This window comes from Platalea leucorodia (assembly GCF_965183815.1).
Source record: "Platalea leucorodia genome assembly, chromosome: 1".
Taxonomy (NCBI): domain Eukaryota; kingdom Metazoa; phylum Chordata; class Aves; order Pelecaniformes; family Threskiornithidae; genus Platalea; species Platalea leucorodia.
In genome coordinates, this window is record NC_138823.1 from 27,843,194 (window position 1) to 27,860,193 (window position 17,000).

General features: G+C 39.4%; 1 protein-coding gene across 1 annotated transcript in view; it reads right to left on the bottom strand.

Annotated features, from left to right (window-relative positions):
* Positions 1–10,777: 10,777 nt before the first annotated feature.
* SLC26A7 (solute carrier family 26 member 7) overlaps positions 10,778–17,000 on the bottom strand; it is a gene marked incomplete at both ends in the record, with an annotated part of 71,715 nt that continues 65,492 nt past the window's right edge. Inside the window, 4 exons of the mRNA XM_082315866.1 lie at positions 10,778–10,813; positions 12,917–13,020; positions 13,110–13,164; positions 15,032–15,132. Of these exons, the coding sequence (XP_082171992.1) occupies positions 10,778–10,813; positions 12,917–13,020; positions 13,110–13,164; positions 15,032–15,132 (296 nt within the window). The remainder of the gene's footprint in view (positions 10,814–12,916; positions 13,021–13,109; positions 13,165–15,031; positions 15,133–17,000) is intronic.

The window sequence follows — 17,000 nt, forward strand, 5'->3', positions numbered from 1 at the left end:
GCAGACTCAGCAGCTGTCCAAACCCACAAGGTTGTCTCTCTCCTGATAAACAGTGCAATAATGTCTCTGGTTACACTAGCGCCTGGCTGCCCTGGCTAAGTGGGTCGCAGCAGTCCTCTGTGTAGTGCCCGCACATCACCGGGGGTACCCCAGTGCAGCTGTGGGGTGCAGGGGGGGTACTAAAGACGTCTCTCTACTGCACCACCTGGTTTGGCGCTCCCCTGTGTGGGTAGAGTGGTGGCACACACCAGGGCACAGGGTGCCATGTCTCCATGAAACTCTATCAACATTTTTCATAGCTAACAGTTGACTAGTCCTAACTGACGGGTTATTCTAAAACTATTTTCCTAGCTTCAAATTAATCTTTTAACTGAAAGTATTTCCCCTTTACCTTTCTCTCTTTTGGTTAACACACTTCTAGTCCTATCCTAAATTTTCTTGGACGTGTGCCATGAACAGATCTGCCACTACCTCTGCTGGTTCCTGATGAAGTATCTGAGTGGTGACATTGATGGAGAAATGATTGAAGTGCTTTGAGTGCATTGTTTGCAATGACTGTCCATAACATGGAGGTGGCAATGCTCAGGGTACACCTGTTCCTCCTTATGGACCACCTGTCTCTCCGAAAAGGTGTAGTCTGTAAGACTGAAAAGAGGCAGAAGTGAGCTTGCTTACACACGTACTTCCTGCTTATATGGATGAAACACCTATAAATGCTGCACTTTGTCTGCACCAAAAGACAAAATGTCTTCTCTAGAAAAAAAAGCCACACTTTTATTGCTATGAAATAATTGAAATGTTGTTAAAACCACATTAACAGGATCAATGGCAGTGTGGGGAAAATATCCTTGTGCAAGGCAGACTGCACTTGTGAAGAAAATGACCTTGCATGCTGGTCAAGGGCCCGCCAACAGCAATTGGTTCAAGTTTTTGTGATCTACCTTTCCTTCATCCAGCACACCTATGCAGCTTGACGTCCCAGCTGTACCATGTGCTCTTCAGCTTTTTCATCCACGCACAATATCACCAGTCTCATTCCCTTGAGATTTCTTCCCCAATATACTCTTTTCCCATGCCCCACTGCCCACCTCAGTGCCCTTCTCCTCCCAGTCCCATGCACCACAGCCTCACAGCCCACCAGCACCTTAGCCCTCATCTGCAGCTCCACATCTGCACCCACTCATGTGTGGTTTGGTCACTACTACACCCACCAGCACTGTGCTATGCAGTCTGTAGAGCAGATTGTCTGCCGACAGGAGAGATAGGAAGGAGGAAGGAGAGAAGCAAGCAATCCCCTGGTCTGCAGAGTATGACGGTCCCCTACAGGTCACCATCTCTGTTTCATGGGACTGGGAACTGAAGAGAAGAGGCATACTGGAGACCTGTGAAATGAGGGCAACAGTGGAGCCAGGCCAGCACTGAACCTGAGCTATGACTGGCACATTTAAACACAATTTTACTACTGAAAATAAAATTAAAATGATCACAAATTGCAGATTGCAAATGTAATACTCCAAAACCTGTTTCAAATCTGGAAACACTCCAAGACAAAAAAAGGCACTTTTTTTTCTTATCAGTTAGGATTGCTCTCATTCTTTCAAAACATATCTTCCTTTATGGAAGAAGTACTCTGAATTAAGAATTTGGCTATAGGAACAAAGCTAAAACAGAATGGGATGAAGTTCCAGAGATTTAAAAACAGTCACAGAGAGAGCAAAGAGAAATAGGAACTTGAAGCAAAATGCTGAGGGTGTTTGAAATTATTAGTTTGCACTGGGGTATCAGTACAACCACACTGGAGTTTCAACTAACAGTTCCAGTACTGTGACTACTAAATTCTCTTGGATAGGAAATATTGTAACACTATTTTAAAATATATTCTAAAAAGGACTTTTTTCTAAAAGAGATATAAACACAGCAGGTCCACAGAGGCAGAATGGAAAAACAGCTGTAGACGTTACAGCAAAATAACACCACTGATAGCACAGATGAGCTGGATCCTAAGGCAGACATGATGTTCAGTGTCTGATTTGTGATGTATAGAAATAGACTGTCCTCCTCAAAACTGCAGGACTAACAAAACATTGCACTTCTCCCTTTGTCACAGAGAACACGTAGGATGGATGTGATCTGCCAATTCCTATATTCATAGAATCATAGAATCACAGAATGCTTTGGGATGGAAGGGACCTTTAAAGGTCATCTAGTCCATCCCCCCTGCAATTGGCAGGGACATCTTCAACTAGATCAGGTTGCTCAGAGCCCCATCCAACCTGACCTTGAATGTTTCGGGGGGTGGGGCATCTACCACCTCTCTAGGCAACCCGTTCCAGTGTTTCACCACCCTCATCATGAAAAATTTCTTCCTTATATCTAGTCTGAATCTACCCTCTTTTAGTTTAAAACCATTACCCCTATTGCTATAGGCCCTACTAAAAAGTCTGTCCCCATCTTTCTTATAAGCCCCCTTTAAGTATTGAAAGGCTGCAATAAGGTGTCCCCGCAGCCTTCTCTTCTCCAGGCTGAACAACTCCAGCTCTTTCAGCCTTTCCTCGTAGCAGAGGTGTTCCAGCCCTCTGATCATTTTTGTGGCCCTCCTCTGGACCCATTCCAACAGGTCCGTGTCCTTCCTGTGCTGAGGACTCCAGAGCTGGATGCAGTACTCTGGGTGGGGTCTCACCAGAGCAGAGTAGAGGGGCAGAATCACCACCCTCGACCTGCTGGCCATGCTTCTTTTGATGCGGCTTAGGATATGGTTGGCCTTCTGGGCTGCAAGCGCACATTGCCGGCTCAGGTCCAGCTTTTCATCAATCAGTACCCCCAAGTCCTTCTCGGCAGGGCTGCTCTCAATCCCTTCATCCCCCAGCCTGTATTGATACCAGGGATTGCCTCAAACCAGGTGCAGGACCTTGCACTTGGCCTTGTTGAACCTCATGAAGTTGACACAGGCCCATTTCTCCAGCTTGTCCAGGTCCCACTGGATGGCATCCCATCCCTCAGGCACGTCAACTGCACCGCTCAGCTTGGAGTCATCTGCAAACTTGCTGAGGGTGCACTCGATCCCACTGTCTGTGTTATTGATGAAGATATTGAACAACACTGGCCCCAGTATGGACCGCTGAGGGACACCACTCATCCCTGATCTCCATCTGGACATTGAGCCATTGATCACTACCTTCTGGATGCGACCATCCAGCCAGTTAGCTATCCGCTGAACAGTCCACTCATCAAATCCATACCCTTCCAATTTAGAGAAGGATATTGTGGGGAACCGTGTCAGTCAAAGGCCTTACAGAAAACTCAAGACTGAATTAGCAAATTCTCAAGACTGAATTAGCAAAAATGATTTGCTCCTTTCTGCTTCTATTCAGGGGAAAAAAAGACAGGGATCTTGCTCCCTCCAGCTCATAGAGGGATTTACAGTCTGTCCCAGCAGTTCACAGATTGAAGAGGTTGCATGAGGAACATGTGTGTATGAAAGTCATCAGGAACAGGGCAGGTAATCAGTCATGAGTGGTGGTGTGTGAAGTACTTCAGGGTGGGGCTGTACAATTGCTCTTTGGGTAATACTCTCTCCATCTGCAGCCTACCACAGATTAATTGTTCCTATAATTACTATGGCCTGTTCAGGCTTCAAATGTTTGAAATAGCAAGTCAAGTCCCAGGCAGTCATCAGTTTGGTTTAAAGATCATTCTTTGAGATTACAAAACATGGTTACTAGATCACACAGAAAATACAACTCAGTGATGGAACAGATCCTTTCCAGTCCTCTGTTTCTAAAATCATATACTCTTTCTATTCGTTTACTGGTTCAATCATGCCAGAAGCTGCAAGTGGTTCAAATCTGAAGCCATGCAAGGGACGTTATGTATCGTAGAATCACAGAATCATAGAATCATTTAGATTGGAAAAGACCTTTAAGATCATCGACTCCAACCGTTAACCTATCACTGCCAAGTCCACCACCAAACCATGTCCCTAAGCACCACATCTACACGTCTTTCTTTTAAATACCTCCAGGGATGGTGACTCCACCATTTCCCTGGGCAGCCTGTTCCAATGCTTGACTACCCTTTTGGTGAAGAAATTTTTCCTAATATCCACTCTGAACCTCCCCTGGTGCAGCCTGAGGCCATTTCCTCTTGTGCTGTCACTGTGATGCTCTGCCACTTTGCCTGTCTACTAATAGAGACCTCATTTCCTGAACTGGTGAGCAGCAAGCATTTTTAACTGTACTACCTCAGTCTACAAATGACAGCCTAAAAGTTTCATATTTGCTGATAGCTTGCTTTGTATGAAGTCTGTGATTTACTCAGCAAAGCAAAAAATGTGCAAAAAGTACCTTCAGCAAAAACTTACAACTATTAATTGTAAGTAACAATTAAGGGATTAAACAATTTTGTCTCTCAAATGGAATATAAGACAGTGTATCCAATTAGTGGGACATACTTTGCGGGATTTAAGCGAATGTACAGGGTACAGCTTAATTCAGCTTTGTGGAGTTTTTAAGAATATCTAAGATTTGGCTGCATTTTTAAACCATGACAGCATCACAGTCAAAGCACAATGGGGATAAAAAGTATCTACCATCACCAAGTCAGTCAAAGCGACAACATGGACTTTTATGACAACCTGTGCAGCACTATGAGCCACTCCCTCGATTCTCCTCAATCCTTAATCACCTGAATCTATCCACCACAAAAGGTCTCTTTATTTTTGGAAAGCACATCAGAAAAAAATTAACGAAACAACCCTTTCTCTGCTTTTGCACGTCATGCTCTCCCGAAATGCCGTGAGCCGGAGGATTCCCCTTAGGGAAGGAGTTGCTCCCCAAGCTACTTTTCAAGTCCCTGGTAAGAGCTGGTCTTGGACTTCTACACTCCAGATCAAGGAAGGAAAAGAATGAGGTTGCTCAGCCATCTCACTCCAAAGTGGTTTCCTCGCCATTGTATGAGTGTAATTGAGAAACATAGCTCCACAAAATAGCCTTTATCATTGAGAATATCATTAAGAATATTTAACTGTATAGCAACTAGGAGTTTATGGCACCGCAAATTGTTTATACTTTTGCAAACCACTATAAAATCATAAATGTAGAAGTTGCATTAGATTTGGTAGAGGCAAATGCTTTCATAAATTACCAGGCTTGAAAAATTAAGCTGCTACTTTCAAGGCCAAATTTTTAAAGATATGTCAATCTATTTCCCAATAATGCCATCACATTTACTGGGGGGTGGGAGGGTTTACCCATAATTTCCTCTCTACTGGGATAAGCCACAGACTTTATATAAGCAATACCATTAGTATGCGCAAATTGGATATGAGGTGCACCATCTGTAGAGGCAAATGACAATTAAAAAAGACATATTCGAATGACTGTGCATGCATAGACGCAATATTGAAAAAATTGGCCCAAGATTTCTGTATCTCTTACGGAGGTAAAAATGTCTGTTGGATGCCATAATCCCCTAAGAACTGTGAAGAAGTCAAACTTCTGAATGTAATGCAATTTCTCCTCTTTCATTATTAAGATTTAATACATTTTGAGGTTGGAGAAGGCAACGTATCTCATTACAGACTGGTTAGTACGGAATGTAAAAAAAAAAAAAAAACCACCCTGATAAGTATTGAAATAATGAGGGCATTTTCTTCCTTCTACTTGTAAATTGTCTCATATTCCAATTTATTTCCATATAAATTTATTGTTGCATATGCTAATACACAGAAATGAAACAAGAAAAAATAATTAAATGCATTGTAAAACATATGGAAACATACAAATTATGTGATCTTTACTAAAAATCCATCTTAATGATGAAAGCACCATTTAGCATCCACTCTGAAACTGCACTCCTTCATTTATTTATGAGACACTACTTTCTGTAGACAAAGAAAGTATCTTCCAAAAACAGAAGTGCCATATTTTCAAGGCATACTCTGTATTTTATTTTTGTAACTGCTAAATGTCAGAGAGTATCACACACAGTATTGACGCATTAATGTTTTCATTCAACAGTGAAGATACCTTTCCTTGTTACATTATATATTTATGACACATAGAGCTGTCAAATGAATTATGTCAAAGCAGCTAAAGTCAGACCTTGTGACACTTGAATCATAGAATCAGGGCAAATAACCTTTAAAATGAAAGACATATGATGAGAATTAGAAACATTTAATTTGCATAAATATAACGTTAACAGTCTTTTCCTTATTACATATTTTATGCCTAATTTATAATTGTCACTATATTCATTTCTTAACATCAGTTTGCACTCTATTGTTTTTCCTCATTGCTTGCTTTGTTTTGGAACGTGTGAAACACAAATTCTGTAAGAAACATATGATCAGATCCCCATTTTAACATACTCCCATTAGCACATCTTAAATTTTGCAGAGAACTCTTCATTCACATAATGTACTATCTAACATTTAGAATTAATTCCTAAAAATAGCTAAAAATTCCTAAACACATCAAGCAAATACAACATCACTAAAAATATTGGGCCATCTCTTGAAAACAATCATCTATCTTGTATTAATGTTTTCCTATTAAGTGCAGAATACACCAAAATGTGCAAAATTGAAGCATTGATTTTCATAAGCTAGATGATTCATACATTTTCAATTTAGGAATGTAAAATCTGAGCATCTAGATATACATATAGGAATCAAAGTGAATGGTTAGATTTTCAGAATTGCTTACAACTCAGAGTAGTAAAACTCACTGGTTTCATTAGTTGAAACCTGTTAGTAAATGAGACACTTCCTCAAGCCTCTGCTGCGGTGTGCAGAGTATCTCTCACACCTTTAGAATGGAGAGACCTCTGCACTTTGCAGGACTCTGCCCTTATTGCTAATGCTGCACAAGCTTCTGTATGCAAGCACAGCTAAAAAAACTTTGCATTACTCTGAAAACTCCATAGGGATGCTCAGGTAAATAAGGCTGGAAGGTACTAAGATGAACATCTGCCTCAGGAGGGCATAGTAAGTAAACCCCTTATTCTTACTGGCTGTAATTCACCTGTGTGTAGATAGTGAGTCCAGGGCCTTCACTGCTGTAGGGACACACAGACTTTATGCAGCCTCTTTGCCACAGGGTGAGTTTGGCTCGCTTCACCCTTCTGAATCAGAAGAATAAATATCGTTTATTCTATTCTAATCTGTAACAATCTATTATTTTATAATAATGGTAGCTGAGCTAGATGACAGTTGTAGATCCCTTTCAACTGAACTATGTTACTCTATTCTGTTCTATTCTGATGAAGGTAATTGGGGTGTTTTGGGTTAAGCTCCATACATAGTAATTCTTCCTGAGAGCTGGAAGGAAGCCAGTGGGCAGTCTATACAAAGAAGCATTGAGGAAAGGGTTGAATTAATAGTAAACTTCTAAACTTAATCAAGAAGGTTTAGGGTGTTTCCTTAAATCTTCACCGAAGAACTGAGCAGTTGTTTGTCAGTTGACTCTGCAAGTGAAACAAACACACCACACCAGAGATTTGCAGAGAGCAACTCAGGCAAGACACTAAACAACTCCCAGCCCACCAGCAGCGATCTCCTGGCAGTCGGTCACTCGTGTATGAAATCTGATGGCATGTCATCCTGGTCACTTGAAGACAGACAACGTGCAATCACCAGTTTTAGTAAACGTCAATAGCTCAGAGGGGTGGTGGTGGAGAAACAGAAACTGAATCAGTAGTGAAGTAATTTGCCCTCCTAGGCCAATGGTAAAAAAAGAAATGACCCTCCCTCACCCATTAACCATGGTTCTGTAAAGCAGTTTTGGTCTGACAGGGCTTAAATGTGGTACAGGTATTTTACAGGCAATTGAAAGGGCAGCTGTCTTCATGGGTCCCTTGAATGCTCTGTTCTGCTGAGAAAAAACTGTCCCAAGTGGTGCCACTTGCTGGAAAGCGAATCTAATTAACAATGCATATTCTCAGAAATAGAAAGAAATTTAGGCTAGTTATATAAGGTAGGGTACATTACAGGAATATTGCAAGTATCATAGAATCATAGAATACCAGGTTGGAAGGGACCTCAGGGATCATCTGGTCCAACCTTTCTAGCACAATCTAGACGAGATGGCCCAGCACCATGTCCAGCTGAGTCTTAAACGTGTTCAGTGTAGCAGAGTCAAGCACTTCCCTGGGGAGATTATTCCAATGATTGACTGTTCTCATTGTGAAAAATTTACCTCTCGTGTCCAATCGGAATCTCCCTGGGATTAACTTGTACCCGTTACCCCTTGTCCTCACCATGTGAATCCTTGTAAAAAGGAAGTCTCCATCGTCTTTGTAGCTCCGCTTTAAGTACTGGTACATGGTGATGGGATCACCTCTAAGCCTCCTTACAGTATCCCAAAGCCCAGTGTTGGAAGATTAGGAAATTCAGAGTTATGATTAAATGTTTTAAGGGAAGAAATGTCTTTCATCCCTGATTCTGCCCTGAGAGACAATCAAGTAGTAATCACAGCATTAAGACATTTTGAATTTGAAGTCTTACACTGATTAAACACTTTCTAAAATGAGACTGAAGGTCTTTGAGCTAATGGAAGATAAATGTCCATCTCAAAACAGCCATTTAGCTGTGCAAAAGTTATTCTTATTGAAAGCAGTGGAAAGTGGAAGCCATTTTGATTAGCACTACAAAATTGTTACTTTGATGCAGAGATGCAGAGGATTTCATCAAGGGCTAATGCTACGAAGGATTTTAAAAGCATCCATGTTGTTCCATTTACAAGATCATTCAGAACAGAACCAAAAGTCTCCTAGTAGATGCTATCTTTGCTGAAGACCCTATTTTTAACAATATTTCATTAATCAACTTATCTGTAATTTTTCAGAAAAAACATTTAGCCATCAAAGAATAAATACTGAACTTAGTAGAAAAGATACCATTTATTCATTTATTCAGTTTGCAGTTGAGATCTCCATTCAGCTGTGACATACAATTGATGCTTCTATAACTAAAGTACAATGTAAATAGTTTCTAAATTGTTAATAAATTACTAAAACTGTTTGAGAAAACTATTAATCAAATGTTATAGCCTGTTACTGAGTCCGAGGATGTAATGAGTCATCTGCGATCAACTACAGCATCTGAAATGAATGTGCTTGAGACAATGTACAGAACTTATTTCTCCTGTGTATAACAAGCTGCTCACAGTTACTAATCAACCCTTTACATAGTATTTATGAAAGCAGTCTCAGCAGAACATGTACAGAACACTTCTGGTCATCTGTGGGACAAAGTAGGGAATAACTCCAAGAGTCACCTATAACTGAAAGGATAAAAAACCCCATGGCTCTCTCCTGTTGTCTTCTAGTAGTGTGGAATCACTAAGATCAGAAGAAAAACCTACTGACGCCTTAACACAAGTATGCAGAGATGTGAAAATTACTCCGTGAGCCACCTCATCTACTGCAGGCAGCTGCTTTGGGAAGAGAGAGCAAGGAGAGCCCACAGCTGCAACTGCTGCCGAAAACAGGATGCTTAGCACGAGATTTTGCCTATGCACTCCAGTTGCACAAAGCACCCTTGTACTTCTCTCCTCTATGTAGTGCTAAGATGGCCATTATGGCTGTGCCATATTCGTTTACCTTTTAGCTTCCATAGGTCTTTTAAGTCTATGAGGAAAAATCCTACTCCTCATCCTTTCTCTTTTTTGGATTGGTTTTTGCTCAGCTCTTACATTTTACTGTTAGTGTTCATGTACAGAAACAAAGGCAAGAAGAAAAAAGTCATACATATTGCCACATAATAACGTACTGATATGATAGCATAATCTAATGTGATTGCTGGCAATCCATAATTACAAGCCAAATACTCAACCCGTGAATTCCTCCACCACATTTGTGTGCTTGCACACAGTATTGCACACCAGAATTGGGGCTGAAATGTGGCACACACCTTATGTGTTTCTCTACTGTCATTTCTCAGCTGCCACAGCTGAAGATTTCAACACCAAAGAAATCACAGCTCAAACTGGAAATGCAGACTACTCTGCTGGAAACAAGAACAAGTTTTGGAAAAATATTACCAGTTTTCCCTCTTCAATCTGAGCTAAAGAATACCTGTGGCTTTGAAAATGTAGCAAACCGTAACAATAACTCATGACAACTACTACAGAGGGAGACAATCCAGTGCACTTAGCCAACATACATCTGCCTTCTCTGAATATACAATGCTCCCACTGACCTTGGCAGGCATTAAAAAGCATACAAAACCAAGTACAAGAAATGGAAGAATATATTAGCTGTGATATGATGCTGTTATTGCAATGGCTGTCTTGAACAGAAGAAAGGATAAGTAAAGGCATTAGAAACAGAGTATGCCCTGGTATATGGCTTCCTGCATGTACTGCATCAATTATAACACACTGGTTTTAAGAATTCATAATGTTTCATTATTCTATGCACAAAACTACAGATGCATATTATAACTAATGTTACAATTGAAGATATCTAAAAGAATATATCTTACTGGTAAACACAGTCAGTAACTCATGTCTGCTTTCTAATAATTTGTATCTAAATGTATATAAAAATATTATGTAAAACCACTATAGAACAATTGTATGAACATTCTCTGAGTGATGGCAGCTGAAAGATATTTTTCTGAATGGCAGGTCTGTCATTACTGAATGTAGTAAATATATATGGCATACAAAAGATCATCTATGAGATCCCCTGGAGAAAAAAGCTGAGGAGAAACCGTGGTGTAGTTCATCCTGAATATGAGCAGATCAAACTAGCCATATTCAATGGGCTGACATCACACTGCACTCTGTTCACTGAACTTGCTGTAATTCTAAATTGGGAGAAAGAGAAAAAATTGTATTATAATGTTTTCCTAGAATATCATGTAAAATTAGCAGATGAAGCAATACTAGTTTGAAAATGCCACCATTATAACGACTAATAAATCAAAAAGTTATTTATGATGAGGATGAACCACATAAAGCAACAGATGAGTCTCTTACCATCTTATCAACATAAAAATGAGAATTACACGACATCATCCTTGGAGGATGGAGATAAGAGCACCTTTGCATTTCCGAACAGCAGCAGAGATCAAAAGGAACCAGGAAGCCCTCTCACCTCTACCTTTCTGCCAGTGAAAGACTATTTTCTGCTGTGGGGGGAAGCTGAAATGTAAATCGGAATGAATAATTTTCCATAAATCTCCAACTCCTTCCTTCTGTTCTTTTGTATCCTATCCTATCCTATCCTATCCTATCCTATCCTATCCTATCCTGCCTTTTTTCCCTCACATAAACACTCAAAATTCCTGCTGATGTCAGCATCTTAAAAAGGCACAGGAAGAGTAGATAGACAGGCTGTGTTAGTTACAGTGTGGTGCTGCTATTGCACTCACCCTGCCTTTTTACTCGTGGTCATCTTATCTTCAGGTGTTAAACGCAAGGAACACATTAAAAAAGAAAACAAATCACATACTTTAAATACCCTGAAGAGGCATCAGCAGCATATATACAATATTCATAATTACATTTAAAATTTGAGGCTGCGTGCAAGCCTTTCAGACTAATCCACTAAGCCACTATTCAGAGTTTTGATTTGCTTAGTAGCTCCGGTAGAAATACAGGACCATTTCCTAGAAAAGTGGGCTTCTGAGCTCTAACTCCCCGTTTTCATTTTGGACATTTCTCCTGGTCTTTCCATGCCCCATTTTCATAAAATGGGAACTCTAGTACGTAACTATCTTACAAGAATGTTAGGAAGGTTAATTAATGTCTATAAAGAATACAGATATTTTATAACACAACAATCATCTTAATTCATTTAATCAGACCCAGACAAAATATACGATAGTCAACCCCATTATTTTTGCCCTGAAGTTACCATTTAGTAATTTTTTTTTTTTCAGGGCAACAAAACCAAAGATGTTGAAAAGCTCTGAAGAGAACATGTTTTTCTGGTCAATCCACTAGACCAACTGTGACGACTCACCTTATCTGCATAAATCAATGGAAAGTGATTTTGTCCATAGGCAACTCTAATTTAATTAGTAAAATATAAAATGGTGGGAAAAAAAACCCAAACCACAGACCATGATGAGTTTAATGTCTCTTGGAGAAGGCTCTGAACCAAGCTCTAGCCATGTTTGGAATCACAAATAAAACCATGGGAAAGCACATCACTTTTAATGCATGCACAGTTACGCTGGGATTACAATGGAAAAGGCTCACACGGTTTATGAGTAAAGCCCAGGTTTACAGTCTTTTAACAAGGAATGCAAGAATTATTGAGCGAGTAAATACATGTTTAAGCAAATGCATGTTCAAGCCTCAATTTCTGAGCCAAGCCTTCCTTCTCCCTGTAGCGCTCTCTTCCACCTCGTGCGATTCCTCTCCCCACTTTCCACCAATGAGCCAACACAGCACACTGCAGTGCAGGGTAGAGACAAGCTTATTAGCTCAAAACAAACTTGCTAAGGATCCAAAAGTGTTTCGGTCAGAACAGTGCGGTACTCTGTGAAGTAGCTTTAAGCAACCCAGGCTGAGGAACAGAGGAGTGTAGTTTCAGTAATGCAAAACTGGGTGCGAGTTAATTTGCCTTACCGAGAGGCTACGTTAGGTGTTTCTAGATGACATTACGCTTTCCAGTGGAGAATGCACCCAGATTAATGCACCACAACACAGCATGTCTGGATCTAGCGTAGAAGACCGAGAAGTTGTTGCTAAAGGAGAGACGGTGATGGGAAGAGAGTGCTAGCAGGAAAAACTTGATAACTGCAGTCCAGAGGCTGAGGACAAGTTGTAGAGAAGAGACAGATAAAAGATTTCTACACAAAAGGTTCACTGGGTAAATAAGATTTCCCCAGACTTCAACAAATTGCTGTGAACATCCAAGAACCCCTCCAGACTTCGCCTACCCCTGCTGTAAGTCTCACCCTGTGAACTGGAATGGCATCGATTGCCGAAGAAATAGATTCAAAGAAGACAGGATTTTCAGATTCAAGATTTCCATCATACTGCATTGCTTTTATCAAGGAGGCTGCAATAAAACAAACATATGAGCACTGATAAGGTAGTGAGGATATATAAACTGTCATGTTAAAAATTTTGCTGTAAGCTGATACTTGCCTTTGCAGTGTGCTAGCAACACATCGATGTGTCTGTCTTTACAGTCCATGTAAATCTATATGTGTGAAAACATGGAATTCAAAAAAACTGTTTAAAATACCAACAGAGAATAAAATACCCAAGAAGAACGTATTCAAAGCAGGCAGAGGATGAAGTGTTGCCGTTGAAGCCATACTGCCAGCAGCCACTAGAGTGAGCCCTTCTATAATGCAACCACCACAAACCCACACTAATTTCCTCCCCGTCCTCAAAGTACTCTACAGCTCTACTGGTGATAAAATGAATTAAATCTGAATTTGATCAACAATTTAGCATTTTTTAAATTATATTTTTTAGATTTTTCTCCTCCAGTTTTCCTTTTTCTGCAGGTTTCCCCCTCTCCTCTCCACATGCTTACCTACCAGTCCACAAAGGCATGAATCGAACCTAGGAAACTTTGAAACTTCCAGCAGTCTATCAGAAAAGCACCATAACCATCATGCTACATTCTGCAGCAAGTTGTCCTTTATTCTTTCTTTTAAAATGTTCAACTTCACAGAGACTAAATGTTCAATAAGCTAGAAAGTAAAAAAAAGTGAAAATAACTCTAGAATCAGAGTAGGGCCTTTTCTGGCAGATGAGGAACATCCAAAGCAGTCCCTGCTTCAAAAAAATACTAAAATAATCCATATAAAGTGGAACAATTCTGAGAGAAGAGATTCAATGAGAACCACATTAGAATACCCTATTTTAAAAAATAAACCAAAAGCCTGACTCAGTCTGAAAATCCCTTCAACTCTAGCAGCAGTGACATGTCAGGAAGGAGTGTAACAACGGGGACACGTTGTGTTCCTCCTCAGTTTTGGACCAGTCATTCATTCAGAGGCTGCACTCCCAACCTGTACATTTCACAGCTGATGATGAACTTTCCTCTCACAAATTTGTCTAACACTTCTTTGATATAATTTGTACTTCTGGAGTCTCTAAGATCTTTTGGAAATCAGTTTCACAAATCTTTTTTTTTAAATTAATGTTTTATCTAATAATTTTATGGAATGGCCTACATTTTGAGGTGAGACATAATAAAGAGTAACTCCCACTCACCTTATTTAATTTTTTCAGTTTTATTTTTTACTATATCCCCACCTATATGTAGTTTTAATTTAACATTTTTAAGGCAGCACTTACTTCATTGCTTAATCACTACAGTGAATTGAGAAAATGGTTAGGATAAGAAAAGGTCTGGGCTGAGAGCCAAGTTCAAATCTGGTCTTCCATCTTAGTCAGAAAAATTATATGAACAAAACCTTGCCTACCCACTTAAATCTGTACCCGCTACACATCTATTTAACGCCAGACCCAGTGGAAATGTAAGAAATAGCTTTCGAACATAATTTTTCCTCCACTATATAGAACTGCTTATTATGTGGTTACTGGTTTTGGTCTTCTGGGAGCTTTTTGGAGCTCCTGCAATGCCCAAGGAGCCCAGCCTGCTAGGTATGTAAGCCACAGAAGAAAACATGGAGATCATTAAGACTTCTGGTTTAGCGGAAAGGAGGACATACAGATAAAATCACAGAATTAAAAGATGAAATTTCAAAGGGGTAAACCCATGCATGGCTTCAAAGCAACTGACATAACTGACATGACAGGGTCAAACATGACCTAAAACAGCTTTAAAATTAAAAAAAAAGATGTTCAGAAACTCATCTCCGTACTTACAGCAGATACTTACATTTGCACTGAATATCACCCAAAACCTTTAGAATTATTTTTTTATATAATTTTATATATAAACACAGTGCAGTTTATTATCAAATCTGTGTTCATCTTTTCCACAAGTGACATGTTTATCCACTGATATAGGTGAGGTGACTAGTAGCTGGCCCCAATAACTTGTATGTGTAACTATATATACAGAATTTGTCTGATGTCATGAATACCTGAAGCAGCACTGAGACTCCAGTGTAGTCAAAGAAATTCAGTCCACTGCAGTCTAATATCAAAACACATCGCTCACTGTGACATGACTGCAACGACTCACCTACACATTTGATAAATGAAAAACTTGAATTAAAAGGGAGAATAGTCAAGAAATGAATGTAAGAATAATGGTAGTTCAACAAAATAAGCCCAAACTATCACAATAAAAATTTTACTATTATGTACTGGGGTATCAGTCACGTAAATAGCACATTTTAGAGGCACAAATAAGAGACCTTCAGAGCAATGGGATGAAGTGATGATGGGCAGAACATATTATTAGTGAAATGTTTTAGACAGCAATAGTCTCACAAGAATTAAAGAATTGCTTGTTCAGATTTGAATTTCTAAATGAGTCAGGATAATATCTTGGCTTGTTTGGAAGAGTTTATGTCGGATACACAGAGAATATATCTCTAATTTCTGATGTGACATTCATTTCTGTAGTACCTAAATGCCTGCCTATGGCTTAACTAATATCCTCCTATAAGGAAGGAAAAAAATGTGGAGTGTTTCATTTTCCTAAGGTTTTACTGTGCTGGTTTTTGTCTGATTAATTTTTACAATCCATCAATCATATATTGATGCTGAAGAAAAAAAGATGTTGGTAAGATTTGCAAAGGTCTTTTACACTCATTCTTCAACCTCAGGCCATCTTGTGCTTAAACTAAGCACACTCCTGAACTCCTAAATGCGCCCTGAACTAGCATATAGATAAATGATTCCTAGCTTTCATAAAGGGAAAACTAGAAAATAATGCACATCTTATTTACATTGCTCTGTGAACAGATGTTAGTTATCATAATGCACAAAACAACAAAAAAAAAATGAAGGAAAGGAATTCTGAATGTAAAGATGGGTTAAGCTAAACGGTTTTGACAGAGCAGAGGAAAAGATTTTAAACTCTTGAGGGGACTTCTTCGTCATGTAGATATAATGGCGCTAATTCCTTTCTGACAGTAGCCTGAGAGCCAGAGCCTTTTGGACTTACACCTCCAGAGATTTACTGTCTTTGTACTGTCTTAAGCCCCACGTTTTGTTTTCCTTTTTATAGTTATTTTTCTTTTTTCTCTCTGGTTTTTATTTTAAAGCTCCCATGAAGAGTCACCATAGACTGGCTGGTATACGGAACAGCAGAGCATGGAAGTCCTCAAGGCAGGACTTAAGCAATCAGAAAAGAGGGCTTGTGCTGTCTGTAACTTCTGTAACATGAGAAACTAGTTCATCCAAAAGAAGACTGAAATATGTACTGCCAAGACCTTCCAAAAATCTCCTCACATATGAAGTGCTTTGCACTCTTTTAGTATTTTACAGTATAGCCCTGTATAGTCTTCGGTAGCCGTTATCATTGCATTGCTCTGTGTTACAGCAAAGCACTCTGTCACCCCCAAGTAAACTGAATGCTGTAGTATCATAAAAATGTCATGAGTCTAGTTAATAAATGTAAACATTCAGACAACAGCCCCCAAATCAGATTCTCTGCTGTGGCCTTAATGCTTATAAGTGTTTTAAATAAGCACAATATTTTAATTCCATCCACAATGAAGTCATCTGTATAAAGTATCTATCTATCTTCTGCAAAAGGTTGCTGCAGCTCTCCCATGGGAATGTATGTGCTCTGGTTTGATTTAAGTATTATAAAATGTGGGAAGAGTAGAATTATCCAGCTTAATCCTTAATTAAAAGCAAATCCTTAGGTTTTTTTCTTTATTCTCTCCTCTATTGATATACACTACAATATTGATGACCATAGTGCCACTGATAATTCAATTGATGTTTTCTGAGATTTTCTTCTAAGTAGCTTTAGAGATCACAAAGGTTTAACATGGCTCTAATCTTATCCTATTTTTACTTTTGCATACTAATATTCAAGTCCCACTGTGAATGCAAACAAACAAGACCAGAGCTTAGTTGAAATAGCCTTTTAGG